General features: G+C 38.7%; 1 protein-coding gene across 4 annotated transcripts in view; it reads right to left on the bottom strand.

Moving 5' to 3' along the window:
* The window catches only part of LOC122561718 (hepatocyte growth factor), a 71,824-nt gene that overhangs the window by 39,061 nt on the left and 13,785 nt on the right, over positions 1-18,978 (bottom strand). Inside the window, exons 1-6 of one of the 4 annotated variants that reach the window (XM_043713771.1) lie at positions 14,089-14,223; positions 9,951-10,107; positions 5,694-5,806; positions 4,027-4,141; positions 1,827-1,969; positions 1,232-1,352 (exon numbers count right to left, since the gene is read on the bottom strand). In XM_043713771.1, the coding sequence (XP_043569706.1) occupies positions 1,232-1,352; positions 1,827-1,969; positions 4,027-4,141; positions 5,694-5,806; positions 9,951-10,107; positions 14,089-14,140 (701 nt within the window). In that variant the 5' untranslated portion in view covers positions 14,141-14,223. Of the gene's footprint in view, positions 1-1,231; positions 1,353-1,826; positions 1,970-4,026; positions 4,142-5,693; positions 5,807-9,950; positions 10,108-12,317; positions 13,757-13,870; positions 13,971-14,088; positions 14,224-18,978 lie in introns of those variants that run through there. The other 3 variants (XM_043713774.1, XM_043713773.1, XM_043713772.1) reach the window with 3 other exon arrangements.

Genomic DNA, 18,978 nt, shown 5'->3' with positions numbered 1-18,978 from the left:
CACGGCAGTAGGGGTGGCGGAAGTCACTGAGGGTGTGGCATCGGCGGTGATGTGAGGGCCGGAAGTGGCTGTGGGAGTGGCCATGATGGGGGCAGAAGTGACATCATCAATCAGCGTGGGGGTGGTAGCTGCATCAGCCGCATGGCTAATGGTGTTTCCGAGGCCAGGGGAATCTTCTGGAATGTTTGAGGAGCGCTGGTTATGGAGGTGGGTAGATAAAAGTTTGTTGTACTTACAGTTTTTGATGTTTGAGATGGAATTGAAATACTGTTTGTTGAGAGTATTGAATTCCCCGAGGATGTAGTACAGAGTGGGTCCTTTGCAATTCTGAGAGAGTGTGGCCCTCAGCTGAGGCAGGGCAGACTGTAGAGAGGGTAGTTCCAATTTAAGCCAAATAATCAGTTCATTTTTTTGTAGAAATATGGTCACTAAAAATCCATCATGTTTCAAATAGTTCATGAAATGGAACTTAATGTGCTACCAAGAAAAGTTAACACACAAGAGGAAGCATTGCAAAGTATTGACATGCCAGACAAGTTAGTCCTTCTGTGAGAAGAATACTAATGGCAGCGAACACAACTTTCTCAATTCAGCTAACAGTGCAAGTAAATCAGAAACAAAGGGCAGGAGCAAGAATAGGCCAATTGTCTCTTCCAGCCTTCTTCACCATTTTATACGATCATTGAGCTCATAACCCCAATTCCATCTTCCCCCCCACTATCTCTTGTTCCCTTTCGCCACAAGAAGCTTATCTTCTGATTCCTGAAAACACAATGTCTTGGTACTCTTCTTCTCAGTATATAAACATGTCCAAAAATGTTGACTGTCAGACTGTTATAGAACATAGAACAGTACAGCACAGAACAGGCCCTTCAGCCCATGATGTTTATATCTTCAATTTCCATTGCTCACATCAAGCACCCTTAATGTGCTTCAAGCAAGATTGCTAATTTGGTTTTCATTTTTTTGTGGGAATTCAAGGCAGCTTTGTGTGTGGTTCTGCAATCACAAGGGAGACTGTTAGAATTCATTCCATATTTTTCCTTCCATAGTGCAGTGTTGAAACCACTGATGTATTTATTCCTTTCATGTGAATTTGAAAATGATGATGATTCAATTCTTTCTGCCAATATTGAGTATGTCTTATGATCATTTAAAGATAAATCTATCAGTTATTCAGATCAAATTTGGTCACCCTCTAAATACACCCTCCTGTATTTCAGCCTCTCACCGTTCGGGATTGAATCTGTGTTTGTGAGGCATCTGAAGGTCCCAGCGCTGACATTCCTTTCCAGACTTTGTGTGGTCCATGGGTCCCCGGTAGGTTTCTCCATTACATGTCATGCATTCAACTACATTTTAAAGCAATAACAAAAAAGAAATATTTTGGTCAAAGTTTGCTTAAAGCGAAATACATTTTTATTTGAAGTGGTGGCGGATGATGAATTATAACAATGAAGTTGATAATTTCACCATATCACAATGATGCACATCATCAGAGTCAGATGTGCCCCAAGAAAAGTTTTTCAATGTTCTCAAACTGACCACAATCCAGACCCATCACTTTGTGCATCAGGTCTTGTGAACTACTACACTTTTGCAAACAGGGATTCAAATTCTTTACATAAAATCACAAGGTTTCAGAGCCTGCCCCTTCATCTGGTGAAATCTTCACTTGATGAAGGGGCAATCTCCAAAAGCTTGTGATTTCAAATAAACCTGCTGGACTATAACCTGGTGCCATGTGACTTCTGACTTTGTCCACCCCCAGTCCAACACTGTGACCTCCACATCAAACACTGTAAACCTCAAGGAGAGGATCTCACCTTCTGAACATTGTGGAATAGCACAGCTCTCTAGCCGAATTCTTGGGTGCATTGTGAAGCACCATGGTCCTCCTTCATCATCTGTTGGATTCCTGCAGTAATTCTCTTTTAGATTTTTATTGCGATTGTTCGAAGGCAAAAACCTAGTTGGACAGACAAAAGGCGTCTCATATTAAAGACATATTGAACCTGCACTCCGTCAAAAAACTATGAAATCTATCCATTTAAGTTGTGTAATCAACTAAAACAAGTATCATCTGGATTTGATCAATCTCCAATACTATGTCCTCTTACCCATGGGAACTGTGTTTTAAATGTAGTTCAGACCCATAGAATAAAATGCTATGCCATCTCGAAGAGTGCAAACTTATAAATTAAGTGAAACTGTTTTAAATGTAGTTCTACAAATGCAGTTAATTGCACAGAAATACACTATTAGGCTCAATTGGCACTACGATTAAAACTCCATCCAAAATTGTCAAAAGTTCTGCCACTGCAAGAGAAGAAGAAATTGCCATCCTTAAATATATTCTCATGCTTCTGAGGTTGAAGTTAAAATTAACTAGTGAGTTTTAACCTGCACTTGACCCAAGTAATAAGTCAGCCTAAAAAACAACTGATACCAACACATGATACATGAAATATTTCACCTCAAAAATGGATATTCTTCCATTTAAAAGACAGTAAGAAACATTTCTCAAAAGAAAATGTGTTGATTTTTGTTAAAAAAAACATCAATAGCTGATTTTTTTTTTAAAAAAAGTATTTCATGTTTGCTAACCAAATTCAATATACTAAAAATCACTTGATATATTTTCTCATCATTGCATTACTTGGTCCTTAAGTATTGTTTAATGTTCACGTTTCTTTAACATTAATACTGGCCTTTTCAGAAAAAAAGTCATGCGACCTTAACACTTGTGTCATCAAGTGTGATGTATACTTGTACCATGTCTTATATGTGATAAATAGAAAGGACTGTTTTGATTATGGTCACTGAATAGTTACCAAGGAATTAAACAAGGTTAATTAAAAAAGGACAGGAAAAGTCCTCTTCAAGTCGGCTAAACAAGTGAAAAGCCTGGGATGTTTTAAGTGAGGAGTGTGTTCCATCTCTTCAGAGTCAGACAGTTAAGTGCTTCCCCTAATAAAGTACAAAAATGACAATCATTGATCCACTCGAGCAAAAACCAGTTAATCCACAATTCCGGATTTCAAATTCAATTTATGATATTTGAATAAGAAGGATGGCACTACCAGTGAAAATTGCAAAATGACTTTGCGTGTTAAGTTTTGAATCATGTAAAAAAGAGAGAACTAATTTTTAAACAAAAAAAAAGGTACAAATCAGTGCTTTCAATGGAGAGAGATTTTTTGTTATATGCTCTGATAATCCACTTTGGAAATTATCTAAAATGGTTGCTTTACTTCAAGTCGGGGTCTTGTCATCTCGAGATGTTCCATTCAAATGACTGACTCACCAATCTATGGTGGTAAAGTCAAAATTTGCTTGCAGGTTATCTGCATTTCCTCAAACATCACAGAAAAGACTTTAAAAGACGATTGTGCTAAGAACACTCAGCATATTCCTCCATAAGCGATTCAAAGTTATTAGTAGATTCTAAAAACACACTGGATTTCTCTTCCAAAAGACTGCCTTGACTATACAAAAGATATCGAACATACACAAAGAAGAACTGAAATTTTTCTTCAAGGACTAATTTCCTCCAGTGATGTTCATCTAGAATTCCTGAAAATTGCAGAATTTACTTTTCCCAAAAAAATGTGCACCATAGAATAAGCATCATAAAAAGGGGGTGTTTCAGCATTTTGCAATTTTATAGCTTAGTTAATTACAGCTATTTTTTTCTCCAAGGCAATCCTGAAATGGTCCAATGGCAACTGCCAAATTAATTTGGCTGAAGCTCAGAAATTGCTATATTTTTAGACAAATGGATCACTAAGCCAGCTAAATTTAAACTCCTTATATTAAAAAAAATCCTCAACTCTAACTAACAGAATGTGTTGGCATTGGATTCAGACAGTAAAGCTACTTTGCCACAGCTAAACAATTCAACATCCTCAGCAAGAAGATTGCACAAAACAGAGTTTGCTGGGAAGAAATAACAAGGCAATAATTAGTGGCTTAAATCGGTAACCCTCACATTCCATGAACAAACATTAAATAATAGCATGTTACCTATGGTCATGTGGGATTGTTGAATTCCAGTGTTGACAGGTCTGACCACTTTCTGTCACTGACTTTGTACCCCTGTAGTTTTTACCTTTTCCAATAATACATTCTCTAATGTAATCTGCAGGAGAGAGATAGGTTGTTAAGTTTAGTCTCCTGTCCAGTAAAGGAATTCCATTGATGCAATAAGCACTAAAGCAAAGAACTTCCCAATACAGTGAACAGGTTCTCTTTAGATTATAACAGGTCATGGAAAATAAGCAAGAATTTCATCCGACAGAAATCCACTCAAGTTACACAGGGGTCTATTTTCTGGATAGCTGTACAATAGCCTTGGAAAATTTGGGACAGGGAACATACACACACGATCTACCATTTGACAATGAACAAACATGCAACCTACCATCCTAAGCACTGAGAATATAGGACATTACATCTGGAGGATTTCTAAGATAGCCCTTCAGCATTGAGTGATTTCAAGAACAGTTGTTTTTATGCCGGTTGCTACTTTCAATGGCATTGCATGGAGGGAGCAAGTCGGGCTGATTAACAGGCAGCTTGCCTCAATCGTGTACTGCTGCCAAGATTCAATACATTTCTGGCCTGAACTGACTAGCCTGACAAAGAGCATCTTGCAGAGAGTTATATAAAATTCATGCCATGTGTTGCAGAGACAGCAGCTACCATCCAGCACTGGGCTGAAAATGGATTATCTGAATTGACCTGAAAGCTGGCATATTTGTGTAAGGAGTGGTATAAAGGGCTACCTTCATCACCACTTTAGCAGGCTTGCAACAAGAGGGCATGATGTTGGATTGCCCTGGATAAATATCTCTTACCTTGGTATCTGCTTAAGAATGGGGCGTCACTGTTAATCCCTGCCTGTTTAGTCATGAATTTTTATTCACAAACATTCACGCCCTCCACCACTGTCACAGTAGCAGCAATGTCCCCAGCTACAACCTGGAATATAACAACTCAGCAAGACTCCTTAACAGAACCTTCCAAACCCACAGCCATGTCTAACTAGAAGGACAAGGGCAGCAAATATAAAGAACACTGGGTCACTGGGTCCGAGTCCTGGAACTCCCTCCTTGACTGCATGACAGGTCTACCTGCACCAAATGGACTACAGCGGCTCAAGAAAGCAGCTCATCACCACCTTCTCAAGGGCACCTGAGGATATCATAAGTATTGGCTCGGCCAGCGATGTCTACATCCCATAAATCAGTAACCGAAGGAATCCACTTCTGTTTGAATTCTATTTGTTCTACTCCCCATACCCATTCCTTTGCAAATAACCAAGTTAGAAGACTGGCCACAAATAATTCTGTTCCATGGGGACTATCTGAAGCCAATCACTGCTCAAGCTCTGTAAACAATTTTAACAACTTAAAACTGAAATATAATAGAGTTCAAATCCACTGAAAGCTGTTAGACTACAACAAGTTACTTGAAATAATTCTCAAGATACAAGAAGATTTGATATGCCAATAATTAGTTTACTAGCGTTTTTGGGATAATCTACTGAAGTCTAAAATCACATATTGACACTGAAGGATCTGTAAACAGGACAGCACACTGGGGGTAGAAATTTCAGTTATGTTAACCTCCTTTCAAAATGCAGCTGAACCAAAATGCCAACTCTTTGGAAAACGTATGCACATTTTTACCTTTTCTCTCATAAAGATCAAATGCTTTGTCCGGTTTTCCTTTTACCCCTTTTGTTTTGCTGTTAAACGACAGCCAATAACACCGCTTCTCACTTTTACCAAAATAAAAGGCCCTGGGGAGAGAGCAAATACAAGTTAGGCTGAACACTTTGGGTAAAACTGGACCAGACAAGTCTCATCCAGAAATATGAACTTCTGTAATAAGTTGAGCAACCCATGCATCTATGTTTTATAGAGGCACAAAATAATAGATCTCTCCGAAAACAGACTCAGGATGAACAGGTTATTAAAAACACAGCAATTAAAAAGTCCTAGAATAAAGAATCTAGTCTATTTTAATTTCTCATGGAATATGCACATTGCTGATTGGGCCAGCATTTGTTGCCTCTCCCTAGTTGCCCATGCAAGCTTGGGGGTAAACATCCTTCTTGAACCACTGCAGTTGGACCCAGAATGCTGGTAGGGAGGGAATTCCATGATTTTGGCACAGCGACCCAGAAGGAACAGTGATATATTTCCATATCAGGATGGAGAGTGATTTGAAGTGGGACTCAGTGTAGTGGCTTTCCAATGTAACTGCAGCCCTTGTCCTTTGAGATGGGCGTGGTCATGGGTTTGGAAAGTGCCAAGTCTCTTCGGTGAATTTCTGCAGTGTATTTTGGAGATACTACACACTGCTACTACTGAGGGTCAGAGGTGGAGGGAGTGGAGGTTTGTGGATGTGGGGCCAATTTGGTCATGCTTTGTTGGTTGTGTACCAAAAACAACTGGTGAAACTAACGTGAAGGATTGCAAAATCATCCAATTTACATTCACCCGAATTTGAGCTTCTGCAATCCTTTACACCATTTTAAAACATATTCCAGAATGTACAGCCCCACCTACAAAACTGGACTTCCTCCAGGATGTATCAATCACCACTGGGAGTTTATATCCATTGCACCCTTTTGTGGGTCTTCAAAAAAACTTTAAACATTAAGTTATATATTTTTGGATTGTACTAAAGAGAGCCAGCAGGGACTTGACAAACCAACCAACCAACCTCTGCCTTTTCTGTAAAGGCTGACTTTTAAAACAGGAATACGCACAGACATCATTTTGATGTTAACCACTGTTCTACAATATAACTAATGAATGGTCTTGTATGTTTTTAGAAACTATTTGCAGCAATTTACAAACAAGTTACTTACAGATGTGCATTTAGAATACTTCCACTCAGTCCTCTGAGCCTGCTCCACCATTCAATAAAATCAATTTTAATCTCACCTCTACAATGCTGCATATCCCTGATCACCTTTCATCACCTTGGCAATTAAGAACCTAACAATGCCTTAAAAATATTTGAAGATTCTGCATCAATTCCTTTTCCAGGAACACACTCAACCCTCAAAAAAAAAAGTTTCCTCATCTCTGTTTAAAAATAAGGAGTCACCCATTTAAAACAACTGGCCCTCGTCTTAGATCCTCCCACAAGAGGAAACATCCTTTCAACGTTGGCCCAGTCAAGTTCCTGCATGATCTTATATGTTTTGATCAAGTCACCTCTGACTCTTCTAAAGCCCAGAAGATACAGACATCATCTGACTCACCTTTCCCAATAAAGCTATCTGCTCATCCCAGGTATTAGTCCAGCAAACCTTCTCAACTACTTCCAATTCATTAACATCCTTCCATAAGTTCAGTGATCCGTACAGTACACAGCACTTGAATTGCAGTCTTACCAATGCCCAATGTAATATTCAATTCTCCTCACAATAAAATATTCCATTCTTATTAGTTTTCTTGAATACTTGCTGCATATTAACCTTCTGTGATGCATGCACAAGAACACCCAAATCTCTCTGCATCCTTTCACTATTTAATTTATGCTTCTTTTTTATTCTTTTTGCCAAAGTGGACAATTTTACACTTATTCATTTGTATTCCATTTGCCCATTCACTGAATCTACATCCCTTTATAGGCTTATGTCCTATTCACAGCTCAACTTCATAACCATTGTTGTGTCATCAGCAACTTTAGCTTTCTGTCCCGTTATCCAAATCATTCATATACATTGTAAAGAGCTGAGGTCCCAGCACCAACCCTGTGGCACACTTGGCCCCATTTGCCCATCTGATTTGATTTACTGTGTCACATGTATCCAAGTACAGTTCTGAGGAACAGTCATCAGACATGAAATGTTAACTTTGATTTCTCTTCACAAATGCTGCCAGACCAGCTGAGCTTTTCCAGCAACTTCTGTTTTTGTCACTGGTGTACAGCATCCATAGTTTTTTTTTCAGTTTTTGTTTTGGAATTCCACAGGAATCATTAATGGGATCCTTGTTTTTCCTGATGTAAATGATCTAGATCTTGGAGTTTATGGGACAATTTTCAAGATTGTGGATGATTGTGGAAACATTATAAACTGAGAGGAAGCCAGTGTAGAACTTCAAAACGCCATTGACAATTTGGTGGAATTTGCAGGTATGTAACAAATGAGGCTCAATGTGGAGAAGTATGAAGCGATACACTTCGGAAGAAAAACCACTTGACCAATGGTCCCCTTTCCATAGTGTTTCTGGCTAAATGCCCTTATTCCTCCCCAAAATAATTCTCAGCTTCTCTCTGCCTCCTCAACAGTTTTGCTCATGTCTTTTCACATCTCTTTCTATTCTTAATCCTACCAAACTCTACTCCCTGCAGCATCATGGATTCTTACATTCTAAAACTCTTGCTATAACTAATACTGGATTGAAATTTTTGCTCATTATGGATTGGTTTTCCAATCTCACATGACACCTTCCATTCAGTATATGGAAGTATCAGTTCGTTACTACAGAGTGCTGAGGCTGGGCGCAGTGTGCAAAGGGTATGGTTTATACAGAAATTTGTCCACAAACATAAATACGTGGCAGTGTCTTAATGTGCTCAAACAGAAACAGAAAATGAAAAAACCTGACAGGTCTGGCAGCATCTGTGAAAACAAAGACTGAGTAAACATTTCAAGTCCAATATGACTCATCTTCAGAAGTGAAGAGAGATGGAAAGGTGATGGGATTTGGACTGATGAGATAAAAGGGAAAAATCAGCTGATACAAAAGGGCAAGGTCAGGGGCGAGATTAAGCATGAATGGCAAAATAAAGGATAAGTCTGTCTGACAGAATAAGTATGTAAACAAGATACAGATTGGTACTTGGTAAAACAAACCAAAGGGAAGACAGAGTTCACCATATGAAGTCATTGAACTCAATACTAAACCCAGAGGCTTCAATGTGATGAAACAGAAGAGGAGGTGTTGTCTCTCAAGCTTATACTGGGCTTCACTGGAGCACTGCAGTAGACCAAAGAGAGTGATATGAGCACAAGAGCAATGTGGGAAATTAAAATGGCACATAACTGGAAGGTCACAGTCATGGTAAGAATCAGGGTGTCTTTAGATCAAATTTTGCCTCTGAAGCTCAAATACTTGGCTTGACACAGAGATATAATGGCCTGTGGAAAGAATCGGATAAATCAAATTATGTGCCTAATTCATTTTTCTCTTGTAGATGTGGTAAACTTCTTCTTAAAAAAAACAACCTAAACAGGATACATTTTGGCACACACACAATGTAATTATGATGGTTCATTAGGAAGTTATAAACTACTTTTCACTAGATTCTTTGTTTTAATTTGGCAAATTTCTAGTATACTAATTCAACGTAAGGAAGGGAAGGACACTTACAATATATTTAAAAAAAGACAATTCATTATATCTCCACGTCATTGCATCAAGTTTATTTTTCATCACTAAAATATATCACCACCACAAAACAACAATTTCTGAAAAATCTCACTCATGCTCCAGAATTATATTTTTAAAAAAAGAACCCCACAGAAGGGATAATAATGCAACAGCTGTCACTCATGGCACTGAAGTGAATTACTGAAGCCAGTTTCTGAAGTCAGTACAAACAGGGATCCAGTCACTGGGTGCCATTTTGACAAGGGAAACTATAGGGTACAAACTTGCTTTTGGATACCTTTCTATTTGTTGATAATTCTTAACTTTTCCCCATGCAGACCCACCTTGATGTTCCTTGTGCATTTGAAAGGAGAGAATGAGGTGGTAAGTTTAGAAGTTGTAAAGGTTGATATGGCAGCAATTATTAAGCAAGCAATAGCCCTGCACTGATATCCACCATTACAATCTCCAACCCCATTGTATCGCTAACATGCCCAGCCCCTAAACAGAATTGAATTATTGGCCAAACAGTCTTTTATATCTAATTACCTGCAAACAAATCCTTTGAATTTCATACATCGCTTTGCACACTGTTCAATGTTATCCATTCTTTTTGACTTTTGCTGCAGGGACTTTTTAATCAAAACATGTCCAGAAGTCTTCAGAAAATTATGAAGGGCATTTTTTCTTGTTGTCATTGAATCAACTGATGAGAAAGGAAACAGCATCATTAAGTATTGATTAAATTAAAACTAAAATTTCCACACTTTACACCAATGCTTATCTGTTGGCAGGACAAGTATAGGACAAACTTAACTTCTGATGTCTGCATTACTGCTCAACAAGAGTCTCTTCATAGTATATTACAGCACATTAACAGATCAAACAACACCCCAACCATGAACAATCAGCCGAACCCAAAGATCTGTGTACGCCTAATACCCCATAATAGTTGTTTTCTTCAAATAACTATCCTATTAAAAAGAACAAATATATGGAATGTATTTTAAGCAAGCTTTGTGGTAAAGAATTGCACAATCTATTCATCCTCGCTGAAAGTAATCAAAATCATCACATTTTAGTTTCACTAATCATCACTTTCTGCCTGTTCATAAACTCCCAGTCATCCATAGCATTCTTTCATGGAGGAAAAGCAACTTCAACTTTTCAGGCTTCTCTTTCTAATTGTCGTCTCTCATCTCTGAATGTTTTTATGGACCCTCCTCCCATTGTTTTGATATGATCTTTTACCGATTAGAAGACAGTGACTATTCACAACGTATATTAAACAACTTGGATGAGGGAATTAAGCATAGCAGTTCCAAATCTGCAAACAGCAAAAAGCGAGATGGGAGGGTGAACTGAGGAGGATGGAGAGATGCTTCAGTATAATTTGGACAAACAGTGGACAGGCTGAATTGCAGATACAGTTTAATGTGGATCAGTTTAATGCGAGGTTATCCACTTTGGCAGCAAAAACAGGATCTAGATTAGAGTGGTGCTGGAAAAGCACAGCAGGTCAGGCAGCATCTGAGGAGCAAGAAAATCGATGTTTCAGGCAAAAGCCCTTCATCAGGAATAGATGAAGGCTTTTTGCCCGAAACGTCGATTTTCCTGCTCCTCAGATGCTGCCTGACCTGCTGTGCTTTTCCAGCACCACTCTAATCTATACTCTGGTTTCCAGCATCTGCAGTCCTTGTTTTTACCTCGCAAAAACAGGATGGCAGACTATTATTTGAATGGCTATAAACAGAGAGAGGAATGTGCAATGAGACCTGGGTGTCATCATATGCAACAGTTGACAGTAATCATGCAGGCAAAAAAAAGTCAAATGGTATGTTGGCCTTCATAGTAAGAGAGTTTGGGCACAGGAGCAGAGGCCACTCCTGAAATATTGCATTCATCCTTCGTCCCCTTATCAGAGGATAGATGTTCTTGCTACAGGGGGAGTATAGTCAAGTTTACTAGATAGGTTCCTGGGATGGCAGGACTGATGTACAAAGAAAGATTGAATCGATTCGGATTATACGTGCTCAAATTCAGAAGAATAAGGGGTCATCTCAGAAATCTATAAAACTTCAACAGGACAAGACAAAGGATATTCCCAATGGCAGGGAAAAATGGAAAATTTTCTCACCCAGTCAGCAGTAAGCCTGTGGAATTCACTATCACAGACAGCAGTGGAGACCAAAATATTGTATAATTTCAAGAAGGACTTGGATACGGCACTTAGGACTAAAAGGGTCAAAGAGTGGGTGGGGAAGAAGCAGCAGGAACTGATTAGAGATCAGACATGATCATAATGACTGGTGAAGCTGCCTCAAAGAGCTGAATTGCATAGTCCTGCTCCTATCTACATTTGACTATCCACATTTCACCAAGTGTTCACAATATTTCATTCTGTATTATAGTCTCTGGCACCTTGCCCATAACAGAGGTAACCGTCTTCCAAATTTCCCCATCTCATTCCAGTCTCCTTTTGTTATGAAGTAGATATGCTACATTTGCTCACCCCTTCAGTCCTTTGGCACAACTTTTAATTCCACAGAAAGTCAAAGTCATAATTCCAATTTTACAACCGATTTGTGGCTTCGACCCCAGACAGAGTTCAGCTATATGGAAGGATTTTTATCAAACATCTAACTCAGCAACTTGCAATAATATAAAAGCAGGATTTCAGGAAATTCCAGATGATTAAGGTATTTTCCCACCACTTTAGGGCAAAGTATAATAGACATGAAAGAGGTAATTAATTACTTTATACTCATTAATCATAATCACTTCAAAGGCATCAGCACTCATTACAACACCATTGTTTCTGGTACAAACATGACAGAAACAATTAGCAAGGTTGACAGAAATAGTGTTAGCCATCAATGAGGGATTTACATGCAGCATCCAACATTCAGAACTTACGTGCTAGTTAAAAAGGCACAGCAATTGATGCCAGGTATCCAAAACAAATTCCAATTGTAAATATGCAATCCTGTCATCATGAAGTTATATCAAGAAAAATGTAATTGGCTCTTTGCTGCCAATCCATATTCAGTATAAACAAAAGAAAAATCTGCAAACAAATTAAGATGGGAAACTAAAGCATAACTTCCATCTGAAACATTAAGGTAAACCACATGGCATATCTGCTCTCTTTCCCATTGATGCACAGTTCCAATTAGTCTGCGGTCTCTCACAGTTGATCACCACTCTTCAGCATTGGGTTGTATTTCAGACTGTCAGGAGGTCAAGAGCAGGACAACCAAATAAGCCATGGCTTTCAGAGTCTGAACACTAGCTGGAACAACAGACAAGGCAGGAAAATCTCTCTCAATAAAATAACCAGAATTCAATAACAAACTCAAACATTCCCTACAGAAAATTAAAACAGTGGCAGTTGTGGATCACCATTAAACTTCAAATTGATAACTAATATAATGACAAAGGAAACAGTAACTAATATAATGACAAAGGAAACAGTTAGCTCAGATAATACTACTTTCACCTGCATTTATTTTAAACCAACTGAAGCCACAATTCATAATGGAGAGGGAGTTATAAAATAGTTCAAATTACTTTCTGGAGGAGCAACGTTTTTTTGAATTGGGCTTTTTTTTTTAAAAGCTGTTTATATGTTAGCTGTCAGTAATCATGTTCAAGGAGGAGAGGTGGTCAGCCCACAATTATCACTACAGTATTATAACAGGCTTTGTTGGTCTTTACATTTCGACCACAGAGCATTCCTTCAGTCAAGTTAAAACAGCTCAATGAAAGGCAGCATCTATTTGCTGTTAATCAGGGTTGCCTCTAATTTAAATTGGTGCTCGAGGAAGGAAACAGTCTCACCAATAAATGAGAGTTAAAGGGAATAAAACTGTCTTGAATGTCCTTTTTCTGCTTTTCTCCATTTTGGAAAGGAAGGGAATATCATCTGAAAAGCTGAGGAGGATGTAGGTTCAAGTAAGCTTTATTCTACTCCTATCCTATTACTGTCCCTCTGGGGAAAAGGGAAACTTTACTTTTAAACATTAATGTTGACCGGAAGCTCTATCACCCTTGTAAGAAAACTCCAACCTTCCAATTACCTGGAGTAATCACTTCCACACACAACAGAGTAACTTTACTCAACTCCACCTTTTCAAAACAAGCTCATACAAACAGAACAGGAAGCCGTTTTTAAAACAGCGACAGCAACTCTGCCACTGCGTACAATTATGAAACCAGTGCTTTATATTTAAATACTTATCTTTCTCAAATTCGAGAGTTTCAGAAATACCCAACAAGACTGTCTCCCTGTGAAGCGAGATCAGTATTTCACACAGAAATTCTCCAGCCTCTGTAGTTAGATTTGAGAGACAAACAAATCCGGACCACGTTCGCTAACATAGATGGAAAGATATGAAGGTTGAATCGCACGGGGCTCCTTTTAGACCGCTTTTAAATGTCTAAATAAACAGTTACTTAAAAGATCGGACCATTGCAATTAACAATTATTCAAGCGCCGATTCCAGGTCAGGGAGCTGTCGTTCCTTAATTGATTCAAGAGCCCTCAACACTCGAAAGCGCAATGGTTATTGTGCATGCGGAATTTCCCCGCTGTCATCACACACGTCCCGTTGAATTTCCTCTAGCTTCCTACCAACTGTCTTTTCACAAGAGAAAGACATGCACACAAAAAGCAAAACATTCCAACCTGCCAACATGAGGGTGGAGAGGAGCAGTAAGAGCCTGATTGTCCCCATCATGGTGACTGCCAGCAATAGATGTGAGCACTGAATGCTCCTCCAAGGGTTTTATTCTCTCCTGGAGTGTTTGGAAAACATTACTGGAAAAATACATTTTTGTCCGTAAAAAACTACTCTCAGGAGGCCAACCAATCCTACCACATCCCCGCCCCCTCCCAATCTCCACCAATTATCAGCCTGCTCTCTGGTTTCGGACTATTTCATCAATCTAACAAAATTAGAAAGTGAAGATAAGGATCAGATTACGGCAGTTCTGAGGGAATTCCTGGCAATTTAAAGGAATGTTTAAAACAAATCAGCATTGTTTCAGGCAATAATATCCAAACCATGGTCCTCTTGGTATTACAGCTCACAATGCTTCACCAATGACCCAGTATATAGTTACCTGTGTCTGATCGTTCCTTATATCGTATCACCCATCACCTTGGTTTGGGTACAGAATACATTTGCAATACCAGTTAATCTGCTCAATCCAAAGTTGTATTATATTATTTAGACTGTTTATTAAAAGCTTACATGTTTGCTAATAGCCAAGCGATGTTAAAGCTTGTCACTAAAATTTAAGGTCTTATTTAATTTTGCTATATTGCAGCTGATAAAATATAAAAGAAAATTGGACCATGACCAAACAGAATGTACATCTGGCACTACTCAAATCATCCAATTGGTGAGATGCAAACTTGGTATAAAAATTTGGGAGTCCTGTATATAGTACCCTGGCCAGAAACTCAGATTAGCAAGATGATGAAAGTTATTTTTAAACTTGTCATGTTAATTTTGATCCAGGATGAAAAGTCTGTTTTGGACTGTTTCAGCACAGCAAAACAGATGTCCCATCATCCAGCTGTGATGAGTCTCCTTCTGGAGTGTATTTCCTGCACGCTGCCAGATGAAGAATTCTTGGAAGCTGATAGGCCTCACTGGCATTCAGACCCTCTGCGCACAGCTCCATTGCATAACTATCACCAATGTGTTGAAGAATTCACAAAAATGTTCACAGACTAGAGTGATTCATAGAATCCCTACAGTATGAAAACAAGTCATTCAGCCCAACGTGTCCACACTGACCCTCCGAAGATCATTCCATCCCCCAACCCAACTCCTGTAACACTACATTTCCCATAACGAACACACCTAACCTACACATCCCTGAATACTATGGGAAATTCAGCATAGCCAATCTACTGAAACTGCACATCTTTCGACTGTGGCAGGAAACTGGAGCACCCGGAGGAAATCCACGCAGACACGGGGAGAATGTGCAAACTCCACAGAGACAGTCACCCAAACAGTGGAATCAAACGTGGGTCCCTGGCTCTGTGAGGCAGCAGTGTTAACTATTGAGCCTTGTTGCTGCCCTGGATGGATGCAGTTATTGCAGTTTTTCTGTTTATTAACAATTTTAGGTCTTGGGGTTTTTTTGAAGATCATACCAAAGTGCCAGTCCTTACAGTGGGTGCTGGGATCCTGTATAATCTGCTCCTACTCATGATACCATGAACTCAATGGGTGTCATGAATCCAACAAAAGATAAATTATTACATACTTCATTGATACTGAAAGGTACAGCTCTCAAACAACATTTGTAACATAATGTAATTATATAGCACATTAATACTCTCATGAGAGATGTTTTCTTTTCTCCTCTGTTTCTCCCATTGCCTCGACTGAGTTTAGTATCCTCACATAATCTGGAGATTGGAAAACATATGGACAGAATGTTGTATAAAATGCATGACCAAAATTGGTAAGCATCTTGAGAGTTCATATCAGGTGCCTGGTTCATAACATGATTCCTATATTGCTCAAAAACTACTCACCAAAATCCACTGGAATAAGATCAATCCATTAACTCTATTGAAAAGTTTGTGCTGAATTCTTAATGCAGAATGCAATTGCAAAGTGCACAGAGTCAAAACTGGCTCATCTTCAAAAATATATTGATTAGATACTTATTGATACTTTTTAACCTGCTGGTGCATTTGTTGGTTTTCAACATGTTCTGTCGTATGTGAACCAATAGGTATTGTTTAATTATTCAGTTTATAGTGATTGGTTTCTTTTTATGATATATCAACCAATCATGACAAGAACACGAGGAAATGTGATATACTGATTGAATACATGACACTTTGTAATAAGACAGACGTTGGATTTAAGTATAGAAATAATTAACAACCCCAGTCATGATGATTACGATTTTCTATTTAGACATGGATTTTAAGGTCAGACACAAACCAGCAACATTCACTACTGATTTCATAGGATCCCTACAGCATGGAAACAGGCCAACACGTCCACATTGACCCTCCAAAGAGTAACCCACCCAGACCCATTCCCCTATCCTATTCCCCTCTACATTTCCCCTGACCAAAGCACCTAACCTACACATCCCTGAATACTATGGATCATGTTAGTATGGCCAATTCACCTAACTTGCGCATCTTTGGAGTGTGGGAGGAAACCGGAGCATCACGAGGAGACCCAAGCAGATACAGGGAGAATGTACAAACTCCACACAGACAGTCGCCCGAGGCTGGAATCAAACCCGGGTCCTTGGCGCTGTGAGGCAGCAGTGCTAACCACTGAGCCAGCATGCCACCCACAAATGAGCTTAATGTGATCTCAAAGAAAACCACACATAAAAAACTACAAATGTGTGTACAATTAAAATTGCTGTCATTGTCAATGGATAACATTGGCAAATGCTGACAGTTTTGCCAGAAACGCCACCTTAAAATCTAAACGATATAACAAAGACAGTTTTGTTGCAGTATGACACTTGCTTTGAAGACATTCATTCGCACACACACTTTTAAAAAAGAAACTGGACTCCAATAAATGATTCCATGCACTGTCCAATGATTGAAAGTCAGCTCTGCATTTGTAAAGTTTCTGAGTACAATTGAAGCCCACAGGAAAAGAAAGCATTGCGTTGTTAAAATCTCTCCCCAGGATTCCCCGCTACAAAATATGCAGTGCCATTTATCCATTTTCCTATTCAATTTTGTTTTGTGGAGTTGCATATTATTCAATACAAATATTTTAGTTCTTCAGTTTAAAATGCAGTTTTTGACAGAATTACCAGAAGCCAGTTTCTGATCATAGGCATGTCTTCACACTAAGATCCTGACTGTAATGATGTCAGATAGTAAGTATTTAATTTTCCTTATTACCTACATATTAGTAATGCTTCCCTTCGGTTTATAAATTTGAAACAACATCTATTCCTAGTGTTACAATCAGGTGAGGTGAGGTGAATTGACTCCTATCTTTTCAACCTGCTTTGTTGACCACAAAGATTTCTATTCTATTTAGCATGAGGCCGTACTTTTCGCCAACTAAAATATGGATAAGCAGTTCATCAGAAACTGTAAGGATCCTGTTACAAGCTATTCTTCAGGGAAATAAAGGGTAAGTTTGATATCTGCTAACCCCGCAAAAAATAATGAAGTCAAGCCTACAGACAAAGTAAAAAGAGAAAATATACAATTCAAAAGGAATATGGAAGGAATATAGAATGTAATGTCTTTAGCATATTCTTGAGGCATGCAGATTTTAACTTGAGACCATTGTCTTGTATCCTGAGCAGTAGCAAATATTACAGATCTCTTTAGTTCTTGATGTCCAATTATTTTTCTTCAGTTTGTGTTGCCAATGGTTGCTTTGTCCTTCAAAAGGGAGAGAATAAGAGAGTTCCATTCAGGTATTCATTCAGAATTCAGCAATCTCCACCCAAAGACTGTGGCAGCTCCAGACTGGATAGATCTCAACCTAATGTGAACATTCAACTCCTTCAGAACCATTCCATTATACAATATCTTTGAACTTTCCATTCATACAGTTAGGTTTGAAACTTAATTCTGTTTTGTTTTCCCAGTCAGTAACTGTGGTTTTATGTCACTGCTGGGTCCATGGTGGTATGTACTAGTGGTGACTGCTGTGGGGTAATTCCCCTTCTACTTTTCTTAAGTAAAAGATTGACCACGTTTATTATGTCATGTAGGCCAGACCAGATAAGGATGGCAAATTTATTTCTTGAATGAATATTATGGAACCATGTTCACAGAGAGTGAACATGGCTCCTTGATTACCAGTCCAGTGACATAAAACACTGCAGGACCATCTCCCCACCAATGGTGGTATCCATTTAACACAAGGGCAGATCTCTTACAATTGTCATTAATTACATTAATATGGTGAGAATTTGAGCTCAGGAAATTCTGAATTATATATGAATGTAAAATGTAGTGAGAATAGGATGTTAGAGCCGAAAATGCGCTGCTGGAAAAGCGCAGCAGGCCAGGCAGCATCCAAGGAGCAGGAAAAAAAACATTTTGGGCATCAGGAATCCTAGAATAGGATGTTATTCAGGTTTGCACAATATAAAATGACAATAGTCTGGCATCAGTAATTAATGAATATTAATGAATATATATGTGTTGCTGTGTTACAGATCACCAGGATTCTGAGTTGCTGTGGTAACATGCATTTTATATTCATCATGTAGTCTGCAGCTTTGGATGGTAATGAAGCTCTAATATTCTTTCCAAACATGGCTGATCAGAAATCTCTCTCACTTTTTCTGCTTGACCGATGTGTAGGTTGTCTCTTGACCTGGTGAACGGCATTAGGAACTATTGAGTTCTGAGGTGGGACTTGAACCTGGCATTGGCAAAGGGACTGCAACACATGACCTCCTAATCTGCATATGTACATATGTAGCATACTTTCCAGAAATACGCAGTATACTCAATATGTCCTGATATGTTACTTTAGTGTTTGAAATCTAAATGTAACATTGCAATTTATATGTGAAAGAGAAAACATCTTGCAAC

The sequence above is a fragment of the Chiloscyllium plagiosum genome, chromosome 23, assembly GCF_004010195.1.
Source record: "Chiloscyllium plagiosum isolate BGI_BamShark_2017 chromosome 23, ASM401019v2, whole genome shotgun sequence".
In the NCBI taxonomy this organism is placed as follows: domain Eukaryota; kingdom Metazoa; phylum Chordata; class Chondrichthyes; order Orectolobiformes; family Hemiscylliidae; genus Chiloscyllium; species Chiloscyllium plagiosum.
The sequence above is the reverse complement of the archived record's forward strand: the minus strand, read 5'-3'. Positions and strand labels throughout refer to the sequence as shown.